The 22,431-nt window shown below is 37.1% G+C and overlaps 1 protein-coding gene across 1 annotated transcript; it reads right to left on the bottom strand.

Annotated features, from left to right (window-relative positions):
• Positions 1–4,645: 4,645 nt before the first annotated feature.
• LOC132067403 (MAG2-interacting protein 2) lies at positions 4,646–22,131 on the bottom strand. Its single transcript, XM_059460619.1, has 12 exons — positions 21,826–22,131; positions 21,690–21,741; positions 18,975–19,145; positions 18,203–18,404; positions 17,896–18,107; positions 16,764–17,766; positions 15,225–16,183; positions 14,146–14,228; positions 10,608–10,967; positions 9,035–10,193; positions 8,646–8,911; positions 4,646–7,496 (listed from the first exon to the last, which is right to left on the bottom strand). Exons 1-12 carry the CDS (start codon positions 21,913–21,915, stop codon positions 4,884–4,886), a joined length of 7,170 nt encoding a protein of 2,389 aa, XP_059316602.1. The 5' UTR covers positions 21,916–22,131; the 3' UTR covers positions 4,646–4,883.
• Between the last annotated feature and the right edge of the window lie 300 nt (positions 22,132–22,431).

Here is a 22,431-nt window from a genome sequence, read left to right as displayed (position 1 = left end):
ATAGCGAATAATAGAAGGTGATTCAAACCCAACATATATTCCTAACCTTCTTTGGGGGGCCATCTTAGTGCGCTGTGGTGGTGCTAACGGCACATATACAACACAACCAACCAAATACTAATTGTGATGGGGAGTATTTATTATAATGAGTCGGTCTGAGATGAATAAGAGATGTTGCATGTAAAACAAAGATGACCCCAAATGATAGTGGGCAACCGTGTTTTCATAAGTAGTGGTCTTGCTATCAATTGTAGGCGTTTAATAAATGACTCATGTTACACCTCGAAAATTTCCCCGTTAGGGTACAGTGAATAGACTCACGAAGGGCATGACGTATACGAGGTTTGGGATAAGCAAGAGATAGTAATTAATGATGTTAATTAAGATTTCCAAAGACATCCGGGTTAAGGAAAGAAAGTTGTTAAGAGAAGCGAGTCATACGTTGAATGTATCGGATGGGAATTACGAGTACTAAGTTAAGGATGTCTTAATGACCCGTCAAGGAAGAGTTATAACGTCCCTTAGAATGGTATTGAAGTAAGGAACAAGTGTCAAGAAGGTTCCATAAGGATTGGAGATCAAACGAGTCGACGAAACGATTCTCGGAAGAACTGGACAACCTACGGCCCGGACATACGGGCAAAGATAAAATATATGGACCGTATGTCCAACCGTAGATTCAGTCCGAGAGCATACTTCATCGGAACAAATCTACGGCCAGACATACGGACCGTATAAAACATACGGACCGTATGTTGGTCCGTATATCTTGGTCGGGCTGAAATGTATTTTTATATAAGGGACCATTTTTCATTTCCATTTCATTTCACCTCACTCCTCCACAACACAAGAAACCTCTAGAGTGTTCCAAACACTTCATCCATGAGAAATCCATAGAAATTAAGGATCAACAACAAGAAATCAAGAGAATCAAGTGAAGGAAACCCATTAAAAGTCATCCAAGTCAAGAAATCCCAAGAGAGATAAAGTAGGATTTTGGTGCTAAGGGTGAATCACCATTCCAAGCTTATTCCTCTATCATCTAAGGTAAGTTTCATGATGTTTACATGTGGTTTGAAGTATTTTTAAGTTGAAACACATGGATTGTAGAAGTGTATAGCAAATGGGTCATCAAATGTGTGAATAGTATTACTAGTGAGTTGTAGTTGAATTGAATCATGGAAATGGATATGTTGATGTTATAAATGTGTTATAAATGACTTATAGAACATGAAATAAGTATTGGATATGAAAGAATACGACGATGGACTTTTAGTCATGAATATGGAGAATTTAAGTAGAATTGTGAAATGCGAATTATGTAAATGAATGACGATTGTTGTTAGCGATATTGTGATGATTGTTATGAATGTTGGGAGTTGATATGGAATATGGCGGAAAGTAGTATAAACAAAGGAAATGCTGCCCAAATTTCTCTAGCTCTAATGAGTACGTTCTCATGATTAGTTAGCTAATGACGATACGAATTCTCTTGAAGGTATAAACAAGTGCACTCAAGGAGAACGAGCAAACGATAGAATAGTAAACGACAAAGGTATGTGAGGCTTAATCCCTTTCCTTCTAAGGCATGAGTCCATATGGCGTGAATTTCCTCTTTCATTACAAATGTCCTGTCTTCAAGAAGGCTGCGAGCCATTATGCACGAATAGCCATACGAGATGAGAGATATGCTACGATTACGACAATGATGACGATGAGCTTAAATCTAGAGATGCTATAGCCTATGATGTAATGTTCCAACTAAGCTAATAAAGTTATATGAAATCCATTAATGTCAATCATTACATACCCTCACCTTATGTTCGTTCCTTCAAGGTGAGGCAGGATAGTTACGAATGCTCATAATGACATCGGGGGTTCACGACCTTACGTCACCCCGACATAACTATGCTTGTTTCCAAGTTCTAGTGTATGAAATGATGATATTAACTTATGATAAAACTATGATATGCTTATGGAATGAATGATAGCGATGACTATGATGATGTACAATGTACGATGATAAATGCATGCTATGTATGATGATACGATTCCACCGCGCCTAGATGGCCAGGCATGTCACCGCTAAGGCGGGGTCATACGATTCCACCGCGCTAGATGGCCGGGCATGTCACCGCTAAGGCGGGCGCTATGATTCTACTCTGAGCCTGTAGGGCCGGGCATGACACCACTAGTGGGCGGCATATGATGGTTACCGGACGCGGGTTAACGATATGATGATGTACGATTGGTATGACGGTGCGTGTATGGCATGATGATGTATACGTAATATGATAAGGTGTACGCTATGGTAATGTATATGACATCTTATGTATGATAAATGTATATGAAATGTACTGTGATTATACGAGTACACGGGTTGTATCTCCATCTCATGACTTATGATACGCTTATTATGTTTATTTCATTCGCCTTACATACTCGGTCAATGTTCGTGCGACGTCCGTTTTCTTTGGACGCCGTGTTCGTACCAGCGGTAGGCAAGGAGGCAGTCTTGGAATTATAGGAGCTAGTAGTCGACTCGTGAGCACTCCGTTGTCCCGGAGGTACCGTTGATTATTCTTTTGGTATATATATGTATATGTTCATGATTAGGCACGACGGGGTCTGTCCGTCCCTATGTCTAGTACTACGGTAGAGGCTCGTAGATACGCATGTGTGGGTAGTATGGTCCCATGGTCTCCATGTATATGTATGTGTATATGTGTATATATTATTTTGATAGCCGAAGGGCTTATGTTATAAAAGTGATTACATTTCCTATGATGATATATTCTTATGAGATTGAGCAAGTATTATGAATGAGAGCATGTAGATAATGGAATGAGTGGTGTTCGGTGGTTAGCCCCGGATGCCCGTCGCGGCCCGTAGTTCGGGTCGTGACAACTCGGCAAGGCCATTTTGGGTATGAACATGAGCTACGGGATGTTCAACTTTTATCCCAACTAATAAACAATAATCATCAAAAGCTTGAGATGTAAATTCTCCAGCATTATCGAGGTGTATAGCCTTAATTGAATAATCTAGGAACTGCGCCCTTAAGCGTATTATTTGTGTCAATAGTTTCGCAAACGCCAGGTTGCGAGACGATAAGAGGCACACATGAGACCATATTGAAGATGCGTCTATTAGGACCATAAAATATCTGAATGACCCACAAGGTGGATGAATAGGTCCACATATATCCCCATGTATACGCTCTCGAAAAGGCAGGGGATTCAATGTCAACTTTCTTTGGTGATGGCTTAACTATCAATTTACCTTGAAAACAAGCAGCACATGAAAATTTACCACTTTCAAGAATCTTTAGGTTCTTAAGTGGATGCCCATTTGAATTTTCAATAATTTGTCTCATCATTATTGATCCAGGGTGACCTATTCGGTCATACCAAAGCATAAAAGTACTTGAATCATTAAACTTCTGGTTTACGATCGAGTGTGTTTCAATTGTACTAATTTATGCCTAATACAGGCCAGAAGACAAAGTTGGTAATTTCTTCAAAACATATTTTTGGCCGGAGACATTCTTTGCAATGCCAAGATATTTATTATTTATTTCATTTAATGTCTCAACATGATACCCATTACGACGGATATCTTTGAAACTTAACAAGTTTCTTGGGGATTTAGAAGAGAATAATGCATCTTCCATAATAAGTTTCGTTCCCTTAGGCAAAAATATAGTAGCTCTTCCAGAGCCTTCAATCAATTTCGAATTGCCAGAAATTGTACTAGCATTTCCTCTTTTCCTACGCAAGTGAGAAAAGTATTTCTCACCTTTAAATATGGCATGCGTTGTTCCACTATCAATCACACAAATATCTTCATGATTGATCATTGATCCAAACAAAATTTGAGAAATTTCCATATATTTTTTGAGGCTTTCAAAGTATTTGCTCGAGATGCCGAAGTCTCGTGCTGAAAAGGTTATAAAGTAAATACACTAGAGATAAGCATATAAAGAGACTAATATATTATTCAATTTTGAATTGATGTACAAATGAATTGAATTGACTTGCTATTTATAAGAGGAAAAAGCAACCAAGAGATGGCTTTGTGGCCAAGTAGCCTTTGTGGCTTGCTCAAACAATCAATATTTTACAATAAATTGCTAATTGTACCTTTTTTGTTCTCTGACATATGCTTTTACTTATTTTGTATCCTGACGAGTGACTACTCTTGCACGTGGACGGAAGCGGAATTGCTCAACTGCCAATGAGAGACGCACAAAATATTTGAAACTGAAACTTCCTTAATACCTGAAGAGAAAAGGGTGGAAACTGACAGAGAAATCTATAGTCTCGTTAAATTTGAAAAAAAAATAAAAAAATAAGCATATTATAAAAAAGGAAGTCAAAACAACATAGGCTTTAATATTATTATTTTGTCGATTACTAAGCAATTCAACTTTCATTTTTAGCTTAGAGCCTCACTTGTTTGACGACTCAAATCCATAAAAGAGACCTGTTTTATTTGCGAGGCGAATATTAAATTATATTTAGTTTGCTACTTACCCGCACATGATGTTTATAATTATCCTTGACGGTCACACTCCACTATTCCAGTGACCTTTGCAGGGCCAAACCTTGAGCTTCTAAACGGCAAAATAAAAAGCCGCAGCAGAAAACACTTATTTTGCAACTACATCCATGATCCAAATATTTTTGTACAAAGAGATGCAAGTACAATTGTTTAAGTTGCTCGAGTTCTGGTATACAAATAACAATCCTCGTTGTATATATCACCATTTAAGCTCCAGCAAAATTGCTAAAATGTTCTGGCTACAAAAGTTGGTACAAAGATTTCAAAGAACAATGACTGGACTATGAACAAAAATAAAGGGGAAAACTCAAATGTAAAAATCATCGATGATCATGTGAAAGCAAAGATAGAGAGGATTGGATCAGGTTTTCCATCCTGTCCGTCAAACTGGATACCGTATTTAACAATGGTTCAGACAATTCCGCATCCCTAAAGGAGGGGTTGCTATCCTGTAGTATTTGGATTTGCCTCTCCAAATACTTTGTGAGACAAGCACCTGCTATGTTAATTAAGCTAAGAGAAGGGTTTGCGTGCATGAGCTTCGTTACAAGAAATCCTGCTAAAATCTGCTGCCCTGACCTCACAAGCTCCGACACAAAACAAGGAAAGATCAGTCTTGTGAAAAGATCAATGTGATCTTTTGAAATATTCTCATTTTCTACAGATCCACCACAACCGGAACTTGATAACTGGGATTCTTGGCACTGTCGAGAGAAATTCCCCACCATATAGCAAAGACAAGAGAATGTGGTACCATATGAAGGTTTGGTGATGATAGTTGATATAACTCCAGAAGATAAAACGAGAAGTAAAAACTCAAGATCCACGCCGATTTTGTCAGATATGCCTTCTTGTTTCAGCTTCTGCTCGACGGAATCCAAGCACTGCAACTGGACTACTTCGTATGGCAACAAGAGCATCAACTTAAGGGCTACAAAGCAATCTATTTCAAGTGCAATCTGGCTCAAACATTGAGCATTCTCTTCATCTAGTAATACTTCGCCTGGCTTTGCCACTGATTTGTCCAACAATTTCAACATTTTGTTGTACTGGGATATTGTTAGCAGTTTCCTGAAGATCTCCATCCAACAGACATGAAGAGGATGAACTGAAAGTTTCGCATCTTTCTTTGGTTCTTCTTCAATAGGTTCTTGGAAGCTTTCCCATCCCTCATCCCAATCATCATTACCCCAACTATTTGCACCATCAGATACCTCACCAGAATCCTTTTCAATTTCTCTTCTAGTAAAGTGCCCCTCCCATTCTCGGAGCATAGCTAATAATGTTTCAACATGGGATTCAGATTCAGTAAATTTAGATACTCCAAGGAAGCAAGAGATAGTAGATTCCACAGTCGAAAGATCTTCTGGTGTAATCTGTATGCTGGGGGAGATAGTGGAGACCAGCTGTGTAGATTTTAGAGCAATCAGAGTATTTGTGAACTTATTAGATGCATCTGTCTTGTTTGAAATCCCATCAGCGGCAGCATTCTCGCAGCTTGCAGCTGCACTATGCAAATTCTCCCAACCTTCCCAAGAATGAACTTCCACCTGTAGCTTAGAAGAAAATCGTTTGCTGTTATTATCAGTAGCTGCAACAAGTTGCATAAGCTCCAGTATGTAAACTCGAACATGGTTGGAGAGCTGAAAGTTCTCCGAAAACTCTTCCAATCTCTCCCAAACTGCCTGCCTGACGCACTGCAGATTTTCCAAATCACCATCTAATTTACTCAAAGATGACAAGTAATAGTGTAGACACTGATGCTCACAGGAATCGTCAGCCAACTCCTGCAAAATGGTCTTCAAGATACTAAGATAGAGATCTCGAAGATTCTGGATGCTGACAGCTTCTTTTTTAAAGTCTGTCAGCGATTCAGCTTCATGCAGGAAGTGAACCATGACTTCATCATATACATCAGCAACGGCTCCAAATCCACAACCTGAGCAAACCATCGCTCTGCAGAAATTGAAGATTTCAGCAGCAACATCACCAACAAAAACGTAACCTACATAGCCAATAACTGTAGCCCACCCCTGACTAGATGAAACTTTTTCCCCAGCAACTAGACGTGCAAAAACTTTAAGACACGTCATTATACATTCTAAGCAGAATCTTTCTTCCGAATTCTCAAGGAGTGCAACTTCATGCATGTCATTCATCATTCTGAGCCAAGTATCCACAAGCATGGCAAGGCACACCTGCCAACCTGAGCCAGAGGGCAGAGACTTGAAAGATCCTTCAGCAGGTAGTATGATGGCCAAGAATCGTTTCAAAATGTCCAGACGAGCAGGATTCGGGACAAATTTTAAGAATTTGCAGCAGGTATTGTACGTCCGCTCGATGTCACTGATTAAGCAATGAAGACTTTCAGAGCTTTGAATATCGACCCCCGGTTTAGCTCTAGCTTCCAACTTTGTCAACAAACTTAAAACATAATGTTTATATACATACTGCCAAGACAAGAGACCATCAGGCACTGGACCATCATGAGCAGAAACAAGGTTCTTGACCATCTTTGCCAATGCTTCAACATTATTTTCCTTGATGTGAGCAGAAACTTCACTGTTGAAGCATTCCAAGTTCAAATCTTGAATTCCAGCAACATTTTTGAAGTTCAGATCCTCGATAAAAGATACCCTGCAACATTCTTCTTCAGCAATCTTGGAGAACCGAGCAATATGAACAGAATGAGGATGCATTGGATCCTCTTGTTCATCAAGATGCAAGTAGCAGTCAGAGAGTAGGCCATATATTAGAGAAAGCCTCTGCTTATCATGTCCATCAACTGCTGGGTAGATCGACGAGGAAATAAATTTTATTGTTTCTGCAGCACAAGCTAGTAGATCTTCTCTGTAAATTGACACTTCATTTTTAACATCATCAGTGCTCCAAGCGTCAGAAACAAAGATGGACCTCAGGTAATGCAGCACCACCTGAATAGAAGAGAGGAGCAGTAGGAGAAACAGTTAGAGGACGTTTAGTTTAGAAACAAGTTATACACGGATTAGCAATACAGGAATTAGTTTTGCAGGGTTTGTAATGCGGAGATTATCTTTTATCGAGTGTTTAGTTCATTGTATTAAAAATTGGATATACGATGTATAACTTAAAATTTGTGTTTGGTTTAGAGTTGTATAATATTTGGTTTACTATTATACCCTAGTCATTCTATAAGACTTTTTTTTTTTCATCTATGGTTAAGGGTATTCCGCATTGCACCAGCAGTGACAATCAACACCCAGTGGCCTAGATTTCCCGTACTCCATATATCAACAACAAAACCCAGTGTAATCCCACAAGTGGGGTCTGGGAAGGGTGGTGTGTACGCAGACCTTACCCCTACCTTGTGAAGGTAGAGAGGCTATTTCCGATTGACCCTCGACTCAAGCCATACTCCATATTCTATAAATCAAACTTTTTAATTTAGTTTAATTCTTGAAAAAATGGCTAAAAACAAAAGGGTAATGAATTACATTTTAAGATCTTTATAAGAAAATAGATTGGCAAAAAGTATGGAGAATAAGAAAGAAAGTGCTGTGCATCTGTATGCAGTGAAACCCTGAAACTAACCATCGCATCAGATAACCAAGAATGGAGTTTATTTTATTTGTCAGATCAAATAACCCAACTTTAGCATGTGGTAGCTGTTGATTAAGCTAAAGCTGAGCACAAAGTTTTTTTCATTCTGGTTCTTCTTTCCAGAAGTAGGTTTTTCTCTGAAGAAGAACAGTATGGTTTGGAGAAAATGACTACAATAGCATCAAGGGTATATTTGCTTTTTGATATGGTTTATCCCAGTATAGTTAATCCAAGTATTAGTTATTCCACCTTGTATTCGGTGTAAAATAATACAGAAACTATCATAAGTCATTCAAGTATTTATCTATACAGAAAATGAAAATGGTAACCAAGCATTGAAGAACCTAATACAGTTTTTTTTTTGGATAGATTCTTCAATGTTTAGTTACCGTGACTAGTTTTGTTAATACCCAAAACCAAATGACCCCTTATTTAGCATCTTAAAACTTCTAATTGTACTTTCATTATCTCATTTACAGTTCTGGTTCAAGAACAGTGCATACCTTGTTGCAATCTAAGCTATAAGTATTGGCCAACTTCAATACATCCTTCACACTGTGTTTCTTCTCTGGGGTCATGGACTCGACAAATGAAGAAACAACGCTCTCTCTGTAGTCCATGTCCCCAGATAAGAAGCGAGCAGTTTCAACACCAGGGATTATTTGTTCTAAACTCCTTGAACGCTCTGCAATGCACTTTTGCTCTTCTAGCTTCAGTTTCCATTCTCTCCAGAATGTAGATTGTGCTTGGTCTATTTGTTCTTTTTCATCTGAATTAAAAGACAGGGTTTGAGTAGCAATAAAAAAAAGAACATGCAAAGCAAAATACAGAAAGTTCTCCAGCTACAGTATACAATAATAAGGTAGATCTAGGTCAAAATTAACAAAATCACCTGAGCAAATCAGTTTATGTTTCTGCTGGAACTTTGTAAGAAGCAGGTCCCTCCTTTGTGCAGGGTCCTCACACTTGATTCCACAATTGTGTAACAAACTGTAAATCATCCCAACATTCATAATGCTGGTTATTTCATTGTAATTCTCTCTTGTTCTCAAGTTTCTTTCAATTATCTCCACCCCCGAAAAGGCATCAGCAAGATTTAACAAAAAAGAGCATCCTGTGATGTCTTCCTCCTCAGAGACAGGCGACTCCATAATGGACTTAGCAACAGAGGCAATCAAACTGTCCTTCGGGGCAAAACCATTCCTTGCCAACCAGGACAAAATAATCATCACTGCCTGTGTTCTTAGACTGACATATTGATTCCCTGAAAATGAGCTCGATGTAAATTTCTTATTGCTTTCTGCTTCTTCACTCAGTTCAAGCAACCATGGAAGATACACAGCAGCAAATGACAAAAGTTTTCCATTTTCTCTCAAGATGGACGGAATGGTCCAATCACCATCCACCTGTACATCTTTGGCTACCTGAAAAAGTACATTTTCAATCTGTTTAAGTTGTGCTTCCTGGTCAGAACATTCCTTCAAGTCTGTTTTATCTTCAGGCTCTGTTCCAGTCAACGCCATTAAAGATTCACATTGATCTTGCGTATCTAGATCCTTCCATGCATGTAGTAACTCGGCAATTGATTCCCCATCACAGTGGCTCAAAGCAAAACCTAACAGCTGTTTTCTGGAAGCAATATCCATGTTCTCAAGGGCAGGACCTCTTGCCAGTGCTGCACACAAGTCCCAGACTGAACCATGCCCCTTTTTGGCCAAAACAAGACATAGATCAAAAGCCAGTTGGAGATCTCCAACCACTGCAGCTTCTCTTGCAATAGCTTCTTGTACAGCTGATATGTCGTCGTGAGAGCTCAACCCAAGAAGTTTGGCTAGTTCAATAATCTCATCGACATTCAGATAAGCTCCACCTTGACTTGTAACAACCAACTTAACTATTTCCATAGGATCTTTAATTTGCCTGAATTGCATTGGCAACAAGGTGATACCAAGGTTGGGAAGTTTAACAGTTACAGCATCAATAATATCAGCCTCCACCCTCACATTTCTACTAGCTGGAAAGATATTCAAGCATTCTTTAGCCTTCCAAATCTGCAGCATTTAGCAGCTTAAATCAATACATTGCTATTTCAATTTGCATTGGACTACTTTCAAATAAAATGTGCAACCGATGTAAAGCATTAGTTCCTGGAACATACTCTGGACACACTTTAACTAAAAGCAAGAATGCTTTTTTATTTTATAGCTTATAACAACAGTAGTTTGGCCAGCTTGCTCACACCTTGATTATTTCACTGGGTACCTGCTACCTCCCACCAACACAGGTACCGGGTAACTCAGCACGCCAAGGCTTTTTCCAGTTGGAAGAAATCATCTAGTGTTTTTGTCTCTGCTAGTCTGCTAGAATTTGATCCTTGGTCTCCAAGGTTAATATACACTACACTGAGAATTAGAGATTACGTAATCACTCCTATGCTAGTATTATTATAGATAAAATGAACTTACTTCGGAACTAGAAAGACTTGACGCTGAGAAGAAATATTCTCTGGCAGCTTGAATAACAAGGTTTTCTGCTTTATCATTTGCCAAAGACACTGAACCCACACCTTTCAAATAATTCCTCGCAAGTGAAAACTTTCCTGCTTTCAGCAATCCCCTGCAGAACTCCATTAACACATATTCAAGATCTATGAAGCAAAATGCTTTCTCTTGCAAAGACTGCAAGTCAAGCCACATGTTTGTCCAATCAATATCTGATCGTCCAGGCTGTCGGCGAACAAATTTGGATAAGATGAGACGAATTATCTGCTTTACACCCTTTTCATCCGAATATGCCTCCTGGAAAAAGCTGATAGGCTTTGGGACCTGAACATACAGGACAATAATTGGAAAGTATTATTACCTAGGTTATGTGACAAAAAGCAACAAAAGATTCACTACACAATCAATTGTCAATATTACAAGCTACAATATGATCCTTTTTGTATGAAAATCGGGTACAATATAAGTACCCGATTTTGTAAAATAATATCAATATTATTAAATAAATGCTTTGATTAAATAATTATACATGAAATAATAAAGTACCAAGTTTTTATGAAAGATAAGTGAGGATCATCATACAATAACTTGTGTGTCGATATCAAGCAGTGTTTAGGATGGCGAAAGGCGAGGCGTGGCGACAAGGGCTCACCTCACGCCTCATGGCAAGGCGTGGCGTGGCGAGCGCCTTTTAGAAGCGAGGCGAGGATTAACACAAAAAATTAAAATATTAAATATGTAGATATAAATACCCAAAAATTCAAATACTCAACAAAATACTAGCAAATATTTCAATTGAAAAACTAAAAGTAGATGGTTGATAGTTGATACTAAAGTCTAAAAGTCTCCAACTAGATAGTTAATAAGTCATAAGGTCCCTGGGTGTTAGCATTAACCAAATTATAACGAAGCAACATCTATTCTTCTTCAAGATCTCCAAATTCTTCAACCACAAGAGTGTTAGCATTATATTGTCTCGTTATTCTGTTCTGTTTTAAAAAAGGCAGCCAACTTTTTTTAAAAAAAATCAAAAGACGACGCCTTAGTCACCTTACGCCATAGCCTCGCCTTAGTCGCCATAGCCTCGCCTTTTAGGAAATGCCACGCCTTGGCAGTACATGGCGAGGCAGGCTCGCTTTGCCACGCCTCACGCCAAAAGGCGTAAGGCGAGCGCCTTTCACAACTCTGATATCAAGATGATTGATAAATTTTTAAAGCACAAAGATTAACAATCCAAAATTTAATTAAATAGATGTGATTTAGTTTACCTATATTAATTTTATTTGGTATCAACATCTAATGAAACATATCTCAGCTAAAGGTTGTCCCATTGGGTGTGAGTAAGTTTGTGACAAAAGAAGAGGCTTCTTTGTCATATATTTATGTCTTCATTCATTAAAGATTGTTTTATTTTTTTATGGCGTTTATTAATTTAAGAATCTTGTAGAACTTTTCTCCCGCCAATGATTGTGCAAGGAAAACTGATGCAAGAGAATATTCTAATGTTTCTTGAGCTAACATTCCTCTTTGTACTAATGTTTATTTTTTAATTGAACAGATTATCTTGAAATGTTTTATGCTCTCAAATTTCGCTGGATGATGAATTTCACTGCTTTCTGCACTGTCCTATGGGTTCAGCATACAAAAACGAGTGAACTCTCTGAAATAGTATCTAAATACTTCCAAATCTCCATTTAAGCAGCTACCAATGGAACTTTTCTCTTTTGTTTTTGGTTCAGGCTGAAGTGTTCTATTGGCTGTCATTGCTAATGAACTTCTAATTGTTCGTTATCAATAGCATACCAACGGAGAAGTTTGAGTACCATGCAGAGCTAAAGGAACTATCGAAAGGTAAAGACAATGGATAGAAGCCTGAAAAATGTACTGAAACTTCATAAATATGAAAATTTTGTTGTGCACACGGCGGATAGGTCATCATATGGACCTCATCATTAACAGTTTGTACAACAATGAGGAGGTTTTTCTTTCTTTTGTGTTCATCGACTTGGTGGTTTTTATATTCCATTGTTTACCTTCGCAAAAATCAGAGTTTATAACAGTGTTTTGTATGTCCAGCAGTGTTTAAAACAGTATTTTTGCATTTTGGCAAGTTTTCTTAAATAATTAGAAAGCTAGATTTACTAAGATGACTTGAGATTCAGCTATTTAGTTAGTCACTAAGGGAAAATTAATGTGAAGGACTTCATTTGATAGTAGCAACTTCCATGGATTTGTCTTAAGAAGGCAAATTTAAATTGTGTATAAAATAAAGTCATGCCTAAAAAATAGTCGCTTGAAGAGAGAAGGCTGTTGCAGGTAACTAGAGCAACATACTAATAAATGCAAGTAAAAAATCTTTTATGATTAATTAGCAATATTTGGTGAGTAATTTTGCACATATGGATTGTAGCCATAGATGTAATGACTACGGTTCAATTAGACATATCAGAGAGGGCTGTTTCTTTTGAGCCAGGGTCTATCAGAACAGCCTTTCCATCTCATAGAGGTATGGTATGCGTACATCTTACCCTCCCCAAACCCCACTTGTAGGATTATACTGGGTATTTTGTTGTTGTTGTTGTAGAGAGGGCTGTTAAGGCAGAAGCACAAACCAAGGTGAGCTTGTGTTTTTACATAAACCAAATGATTCTTGAACTAACCTGATGTATTATGTCTCATATGTTTAAGACAAGCTGAAGTTGAGGCTTAAGATTTTGGGCACAAAGTTTTAATAAGACAAAAATTCATTTGAAATTTGTAGTCTAAAATAAGTCTTAGATATTTATGTGGCTATAAGTCATCTCATTAAAGGATAAAATGAGAATTTTAATATTATATTATTTTTAAATATAGAAAAATGGCATTCTTTTAGAAAAAACTAAAAGGGAAAGGATATCACATAAATTGGTACAGAGTGCATATTTTTTACAGAACTCTATACTACCATCACTTGATATACACGTGCAACGCACGTACCGAGAAACTAGTATATATTTAAATAAGTAGCAAAGCCTGCGTCTTTATGGCACCACAATTTGTTGGGAAGGAAAAAACCATCAGAAATATCATTGACCTTTTTCTTTTCTTTTTTCTGATAAGGAGATACATCAATTGACCATTGTGATTTAAAGTTTGGCAATAGCAGTGGAAGTTAAGACCAAATTAGCATGCGTTAAACAATCCAAGGTGCATCCAGGCATGGGGTAATTATGACTGCTAAACAAGAAAAAGCACTGTAAGCAACAATTGGAAGAAACGAGGGAGTAGAGACAATCACCCCAGATGAGAGAGTGAGAGGACATGTCTACTATGAATGAATATGACAAAAGGGTTTTCTCAGGTTCCAGGAAGCACTATTGTTGATCCAACAGATACCAATTTGGAACACGAAACTGCCAGATTGCGGAACTTAGCCTAGACGGAAACAATACTATCCTGTGTGGGTTAAGAGAGAGAAAATATGGGTTATACATGATTACTACATACGAAGGAAAAACCTAACCTGGTAAAGCGCCAATATTCTTCCTGCTTCAATATGGCCTTCTGCGAGTCTCACCCTTTCCTTGAGGCTTGCAGCTTTGGAATCTGTCAAAACACAATTTGGACAATTATTTCTTTTGTTTTTCTGTAAGTAGTAACCTCTAGGGAGAAAAATTAGTAGTGACTTCAGTAAAGTTAAATAAGAATATTCGATTGCTCAGCTACCCAATCGATGTCAGTCACAAGCTGTTTGACATTGAAAATACAAAGAAACAGATCTGTGAAATAAGAAACAAACTAGTATGGGAGCACCTTTTTTTTTTTTTTAGAATGGTAATAATCTAGTATAGGAGCACTACGACTATGACAATATTAAATGACCAGCTATGACAAGCATTTAACAACAGTTTCCATCCGAACCTGAAATATAACTAGACAAATGGCAACTCCACCCCTCCCTAAAAAGAAAGTGACAACAACAACAACAACAACCCAGTGAAATCCCACACCTAAAAAGAAAGTGAGAAAAGGGAAAAAAGAGAGTAATAAACCAAATCAAAAAGTAATCAAACTTAAAAAATTCTATAAAATGTTGTATCAGACACGTGCAAGAATCAACTAGTTTTTGGTATTCAATTCATTTCATTCGAGCCTGTGACATATTTACTTGAATGCCCCAAAAGTTTGACAGTCAGAAAAGCATAGATGAGAATACATGGACTATCCATCATTACATAGTAATCAAAATTTATATTACATGTATCATGAACTGATTTCAGTGAAATCTTAAGACAAAAATTTAATCAATTTTTAGCTCGACACAAGCAGTGAAGAGAATAGTCAGAAAAGCATAGATGAGAATAGATGGAATATCCATCATACATATTGATCAAATTTATATTACATGTATCAAGAACTGATTCCAATGAAATCTTAAGACAAAAATTTAATCAATTTTTAGCTCGACACCAGCAGTGAAGAGAAGAGGGAGACAATAAGCAAAACTGCCACAGGTTGCCAACATGACAAAGCAGAAATTTCTGTGTGTGTGTGTGTGTGTGTGGGGGGGGGGGGGGGGGATAGCATTTGTCAAAGACTTACCATGTGGAAATGGAAGTTTAGACAAAATGGAGGCCATCGTACTCCACTGATCTGTAACAGAGCAAGCGTATATGCACTGAAGAGCACAATCTACAACCTCAGCATCATTCTGGAAAAAGTTATTTGTCTGGACCTCTCTGCTACCCTCTTCAATTACAACTGAACACATCTCCAATTTATTTTCAGAGGCAATCTCCTTCAGCCATCTTACCAGAAATGACCCAGCTGAGCAATCTGTTTTGTCATCTCTGGAATGCACAGTCATAGAGGGAAACCTCTTTTTCATGAATGGAATTGCTTTAGTATGTAATCTTTTAATAACAGTATCTTCTCTGACCCCCATCAACATCAATTTAAATCTTTCATAATCGGGTAAGCTTTCCCATATAGTAAGACTCATGGAGAAATTCATTTTTTCATTCTCCTCAGAATAGATAAGCTGGTGTAAGTAAGAAATCTCTTCCAGGAATGGCTGCAATTGAGAAATGCCTTTGCGGCAAGCAAAGTCAATTAAGCACATGGAGTTGTCGAGTTGCCCACTTAAGGTATCAATATCTCTAGCTCTCTTTTTGTACCAAGACGAGAGTTCACTTACTGAAGGCCATTGAGACCCCAAAAATTGTTTGACAATTGGTTCAGTTCTGATCTGAGTATAGCTCTCATGACTCTCAGGGACTCTGCTGATAATAAAAGTTACCATCTCATCACACTCAACCCAATCTTCTTCCCTCAAAGAAATACTTGGAGGAGGGGAACTCCCAGGAAGGAGCTGTCCATAAGTCTGCACCGGAAGAGTCTCAGGGATAGCAGCTAAGACATCCAACAATGAGGAAGTTAAGGAGTAAGGATGACGCTTAAAGAGAAGGTTTAATGCCCCAATCTTGCCACTTTCTGCAAGTGCAATTGCAGCTTCTTTAATGGGCAAATTACAAAATTTCTTGTACTCCTGTAAAGAAAACCTGCAAAAGGCTAAGTCATTAAGTTTCAAGTCAGTAGAAACCATTTGAGCATTATTACTTCTATTTAAAAGCATGAAGATTTGTCCTAGTTTCAAAATCAGTAAGACCATTACAAAAGACAGGATAAGAAGCAATCCTAATGAAATATAGGAAAAAAAACAAAAGTAAATATAAGAAAAAACCATACAATTTCACAGTTGGGTCATTGAGCGACAAGCCACTTATTCCCCTTGAAGAGGTATATGCTACAGTTTGAAAATGAAAATTTGTCACCTCAACCACTAAGTCCAGTTAAATGTGGAAGTCAAAGGCAACGTGGTAGTTTTATAACCTCAACTCAATTTTGAAGTTTTCAGCTTTTGCCACCACTTCCAGAAAATCTAATTAGTTATATAGAAGATTCATAGCCAATAATAAAAATAGGATGTTTGCTTATGTTGCTTTGTAATAACAATAAGACTGCTTGCAAACATCACGACACTCCAATCAGTGCTTCAATATAAACCTTATGAATCCAAGAAAAAAAAAAACATTCACAACTGAAGAAGAAGAACAAAACAGGGAGCAATAATATCATCACCTGCCCATGTTTATCCCGATAAATGTCTCTATCCGGTCTCTGTATTGCAACAACTTAAGTCTTGCCACAAGACAATCCCAAACCTTACTATGCTCATCAACCTCAGGCTCAGAAAATCTGTAACGGTCAGTTATGCAAAGTCCAAGATCAAGCAGTGCCCTAACTGCGTCTTCAGTTGGTCCAAATCGACCTACACATTCAGAAAGTACGAAAACTTGGTCCTTGATATTTGAAAGTAGTGTCTTTATCTCATTTACACCCTGGGAGGAGTGCAACCACTGTGACTTTAGAGCTTCGTCTTTATCTAGCCCATGCTGATCCGCAAACATGAGAGCAGTCTGATACTCTTGTCTGGAGATTAATATATCATACATTTCAGGAACGGATCGTTCAGAAAATGAAACTAAGCTCCATTGGAAACTGGCCCAGTCAAACTTATTATTCATAGCACCATCAACACACTCCATAAGATGAGAGCTGCTTGCTCTAATTTCTTCAGCTGATTCATTGTTCTGAATGGATGGTTTTGTCTCTAGTAGAAAAAGTTTTCCCGCCAAGTGTGGCACTCTCTCTAAAAGGGGATACGAATACATAGTCTCGTCCTTATGTAGCATAGCACCAGTGCATATGTTAATCATAGTGATGTTTCCATTCCTTCCTGCAATAGCAAGTATATCATCAGACCACCAGGCAAAATCTAAGACCCCATTCACGAGAATGTTCCCCTGATCTGACTCTTTATTTCCCTGATGTAATTCATTTTCCTCTCCATAAGAACATTTTGAGAGAGAACGCTGTTCCTCATCAAACTTAAAGGTAGTCAAAGATCCTCCCATATCCAGAGTAGCAACAAATCTTCCCTGTGGTGATATTGACACCTTAGGAGAAGTTATATGACCCGCATAATCTTTAGGCATAGAAAAGAAACCCTCAAACTGAGTAGAAATGAGAACTTCCACGGCTAGGTTTCCACTTTTTCGGCAAAGCGAAAGACTGTACAATCCTAGAAAAAAAAAATGTCAGTGATAAACAAAAGTAATAGGTGGCTAGCATCAATTCAAAATGACTGCTAAACCAAAATTAAGAACCGATACATAAATATGTTCGGATATAGTTAAGGACTTTGAGCTACCATTAGTCGTTGGCTGTAAGCTACCAGCACTGCTAACTATGGAAAATAAGCTCCGTTCCGGCTGGTAATCCAGGCAGAACATATTCTGTGGAAACTGCTTCAGCATTGTCCCGCTGCTCGAGGCAAGGGGTGAAAAAACAGATGCACTTGGATCTTGACTGATTTCAAAGTCATGAATCAACCCATCCGCTGTAATTATAGTGAAGGTACACCTGAAAAAGAGTTATCCACACAAAATATATGAACAAGCTATTAAATAAGATGAAAATCTGAGAGAGAAGAAACCTCTACAAATAATTGAGCTTACAAGCAAGATTTCTTCAAATCAGCATCATCCTGCACCATCAGGCCAACTATTGGTGAAGAACTTTTTATATGACTCTTGGAAATTCTGGTAATTTCCTCACCATTAGCTCTGATGAGATAGATAGTGTCACTATCGTCAGCAACACCAAGAACATCATGAGTTTCAGACCAAGCCCCACAACGGAATGAAGTAATGCTTTTGCCTAGAAGTACAGAGGCAGTAAATAATAGATAAATGTAGCAATAAGTTTGTATAATCATAAAGAGTAGCACTAGAAACTAAATGTAATTTTAAAAAGTAGGTAAGTTGACAGTCATCCTTGATCTATTACTGGTTGGGGTTAATCTGAATCCTAAATTCTCAACCAGAGAAGAAAGGGAAGTAAATAAATTGGTTTCACAGTTTTGTCTGTCTCCACATAAATCAATTGGAATTTCAGAGAGAAAAACAGCACCAATTGGGTACTAATACATATCAACGGGCACAATATGTTGGTTCAACAACTAAATAGATCAAAAGAATAGGAAAAACACTGACAAGCTGCAGTCAGGAAGGCAGCACTGATACGTTAAGAACAAAAAATCCCTTTGACATCTGGTTACCAAAAAAGAAAAGAAGCCCCTTGACATGTTAAAATAATTGTCCTATTCTTGGCATACTTTTTTTTTTTTTTTTTTTTTTTTGAAATTGGTAACATCTATTCTTGACATACTATAAAGGAGGTTACTTCCACCATGGTTTTTGACTTCTATTTTAGGTTCCTGAAACTTACCATATGTGCCACAAGGCTTTTGGTAGTCATCATCCTTCTGCAGGATTGTTATCTGATTCCCAGATGCTACAGCCACAAGATCACCCCTTGAGGAAACAAATAAGGATGCATATCTCCTTACTTTTGTTGGATTCCCCTGCTTTCTCCATCTCTCCTTGAGTTGGGCAATACCTTCATACACGACAAAAAAATGATAATTTAAACTAAAAGGTCTAAACAACAAGTGAAGTAAAACCAATATTCTCTACATAGGAAGTTTCTTGACCTAATTTCTTTTTACGCCTTAATTATCTTCTAATTTTCCTTGGTGCATTTTCTCAAAAGGAGAACTTCTTATCCTTCAAGAATTTTGAACTGCCACTATCTATCTAACTGTACTTTACATACTTTTTTGACGAAGATCGTGACTTACATACTATCGTTTCTCAACTAGTTAATTTAACTCTTTTCACCCTATTATTTCAATCTTTACTCTATCAAACTATAATAAGATAATCTATTCTTACTTCTCGTGATTCTCTGCACTAATAAAACACAGGTAGTTTAACTTGTGGGACAAATTTCTTAAAATTCATGTGAATTCAGAAAGTGCGAAAAGTAAATGAATGTGTTCTATGCAAAACCCGCTATACAATGCCTCCAAGCTAATGCGACTGAAACCAAAACAAAATGCAAAAGAAGAAACAGGAAATAGAAAAAGAAGCTCATCAGTTTTTTTTTTTTTTTGATGAAGAGAAAAAGAAGCTCATCAGTTAGGCATCTCAGAGATGATATGCACTATAAGCCTACATATACAGAAATCACATCCAAGTTCTACTACAATCAAATAAGATACTCTCGAAAGTGCAATGCAGCCTGTTGATAATCTCAAAACTGCAATGCAGTAATGTACATCTATGTAGCACTTGTTTGGACATTTAGCTATATCCCTATTGATGTTTAATGTTTTCCAATATTATTATGTCATTTTTAAGTGGTGGTGGTGATGAGTGACTTCAATACATAGTTTAAAATAACGAAATTTGTAGAGTAACACCATATCTTCTTTCATGTTTTGACAAATAACCCGATGCTTTCTTTTATAATTGCATATCTGTAATCAAATTCCGAAAGGAAGAATAATTGAAACCTCCCTTCGTCTTCATGATCCAAATTAAGATTTCTATTTCGAACTAAAACAATTTAACTCACTCTTGTTACCTCATCTTCACACTCCAAAAGCTACAACACAGAATCACATTAAAACCTATACAATAGCTAAAAGACATTCAACCGTAAGGTCAAATTTTCTTAGAAACACAACTGAATTTTGTGAAAGATTAACCTTTCTTTCCGTTCCACTAACACCAGTTTCCAAGATTGCTCAAAATAAGTCATATCTACGATACTCGGCCATCCAGAAGATCTAATTCACTGATCCAGTTAACTTCCTCTTCTGCTTGATTGATATTGAATTCATCACAATTAGAAGATAACTCGCAGACATTCTAAAATAATATGTTTTTTCTTGTTACCAACAATGCGCGTGATTTTGTTTCTGGTTATCATGTATCAATACTTCCAAGATGAGCAACCTGAGTTTCTAAAAGCTAAACCATCTCCTTAGGATGTGCTTTTTACACCTCAGACACTCCACTTACGGCTATGCCCCGAGCTAAATCAAGAAGGGACGTTAAACATAATTCTAGAAGGGCCTTCCGCCAAAAAAGGGGTCTTGGCAGTTTAAACCTGGTGTCCAAATCTAAAGTTGAACTAATAACACAACTTCCTCACTTGAGGCTCCATTGAGGCACCCTGAAGTAGTGAAGCCTAGGTTGGATGTTTCCCCTTGCGTTAGTGAGGTTTCGATGCAGATACGAGGTGCAAAGCCTAGGTCGCATTGCTGATGAGCTCTATATCTAAGACGGTATCACAAAACAAAAGAAAATTGGCAAAGTGACATTTTGATTGTTGCAAAAATATTTAGATGACTTTATTAATAATTAAGAAATAAAGTTACAAACTTACTACCTAGCCACTTAACTTAAAATGTAAATTTGCATCTGATCGAAAATCTAAAATGATTTTCGAACTTACTTAAAATGACTTCTATTTCATATAATTTCATTTATTTACAGTTTTTCATTTTTCCCAAATAATTTTTATTTGCGTTAATTGTTACTTCTCCTTTTTTTCTCTGTCATTTGTGCATATGTTCACTAAAGACTACACTTAAAATTGTGCTCTGTACTAAAAGCCCCAGCAAACCATGTCGCGTTTCTACAATTTTCACCTTTGACCTATTGTGACTTCCTATATAGTAAAACAACATGTTTAACACGCATTAGTTCAGATTATTTCACCATATCTAGGGCCACTTATTTAAGCTTATTTCACCATGTTTTGGGCCACTTTAGTTCAGATTACTTCATCTATTATAGTCATATTGTTTCAATCAGTTTCTTATAATAATCAAAGGTCACTATACCCAGCCAAACAAATATTCAACGAAAAACCATAACTAAGCTCACATTTATATGATTTAAAAAAAAAAAAAAAAAAAAAAAAACACTTTAATCACATGGATAATTAAATGAAACTAAAGAAAGCAGTTAACTGGAAGTTTCAAATTTCCGCGAATTAAATACTAGCAGAGAGGAATTAATTTAAGCATAATTTACTTGTAACAACTTCACCAACTACTGAATTCAACAAAAAAAAAAAGTGAAAATGTACCTGATGAAGAAAGCAATCTTGAAAGATAACTGCTTTTGGCTCCTTCATTCAGCTAAATCAAACACAAGAAAGTAAGAAATTGAGAAAAACCAAAGAGATCATCAAAAGAAAGATTACAATTCAAATAAGTGGAAACCTGTTGATGTTGTGGAGGATAATTGGAAATATAAGGCAGAGAAGCATGATGACGTGTCTCAAAGAGGATTTCTCCAGTGGTTTCATCCATCTAATGCATGTAAAAATAAAGAAGAAAGTTAAACCTCTGTGAATTTGTGATCTTCGAGATCCAAAACCCTATGATTTTAACGCACGGAATTTTTTGTACAACATGTACAGTAAGAAATTTGGAGAACAACCGGTTCGATGCTTAGATTCGAACCGATTCTTTTTTTGGGGGTTTGGGTCAGAGTTTAATGAAAGGCATAATCATGAAGTGAATCGTACGGAAAACAGCATACGGGTCTTGGGCCTTTTTATTCAATATCTCATTACAATAAGGCCCAGGAGGCTCCATATGGAACCTTTTTTTGCACGGATTTGCAAAAAACATATATGTACATGATAAGAGGGTATATTTACAGAACATGACGATATTTTTTAGTTTACAAAATATATCAATAGACTTCTTACAAAATCTATACGAATTAAGCAAATTAAAAAGAAGCAAATAAAACACATTAAATAACGTAAGGAAATCCTTTTGCTAATTTTATCCAATTTTTCTCTCTATTCAAAATTTAGA

The sequence above is a fragment of the Lycium ferocissimum genome, chromosome 8, assembly GCF_029784015.1.
Source record: "Lycium ferocissimum isolate CSIRO_LF1 chromosome 8, AGI_CSIRO_Lferr_CH_V1, whole genome shotgun sequence".
In the NCBI taxonomy this organism is placed as follows: domain Eukaryota; kingdom Viridiplantae; phylum Streptophyta; class Magnoliopsida; order Solanales; family Solanaceae; genus Lycium; species Lycium ferocissimum.
The sequence above is the reverse complement of the archived record's forward strand: the minus strand, read 5'-3'. Positions and strand labels throughout refer to the sequence as shown.

Coding starts and splice junctions, on each gene's coding strand:
- LOC132067403 (XM_059460619.1), bottom strand. CDS start 21,915: ATGGATGAAACCACTGGAGAAATCCTCTTTGAGACACGTCATCATGCT. Junction 18,405..18,974: donor AAAGCCTTGTGGCACATATG/GTAAGTTTCAGG, acceptor CTGTACTTCTAG/GCAAAAGCATTACTTCATTC. Junction 7,497..8,645: donor ATAGCTTAGATTGCAACAAG/GTATGCACTGTT, acceptor TCTTCTATTCAG/GTGGTGCTGCATTACCTGAG.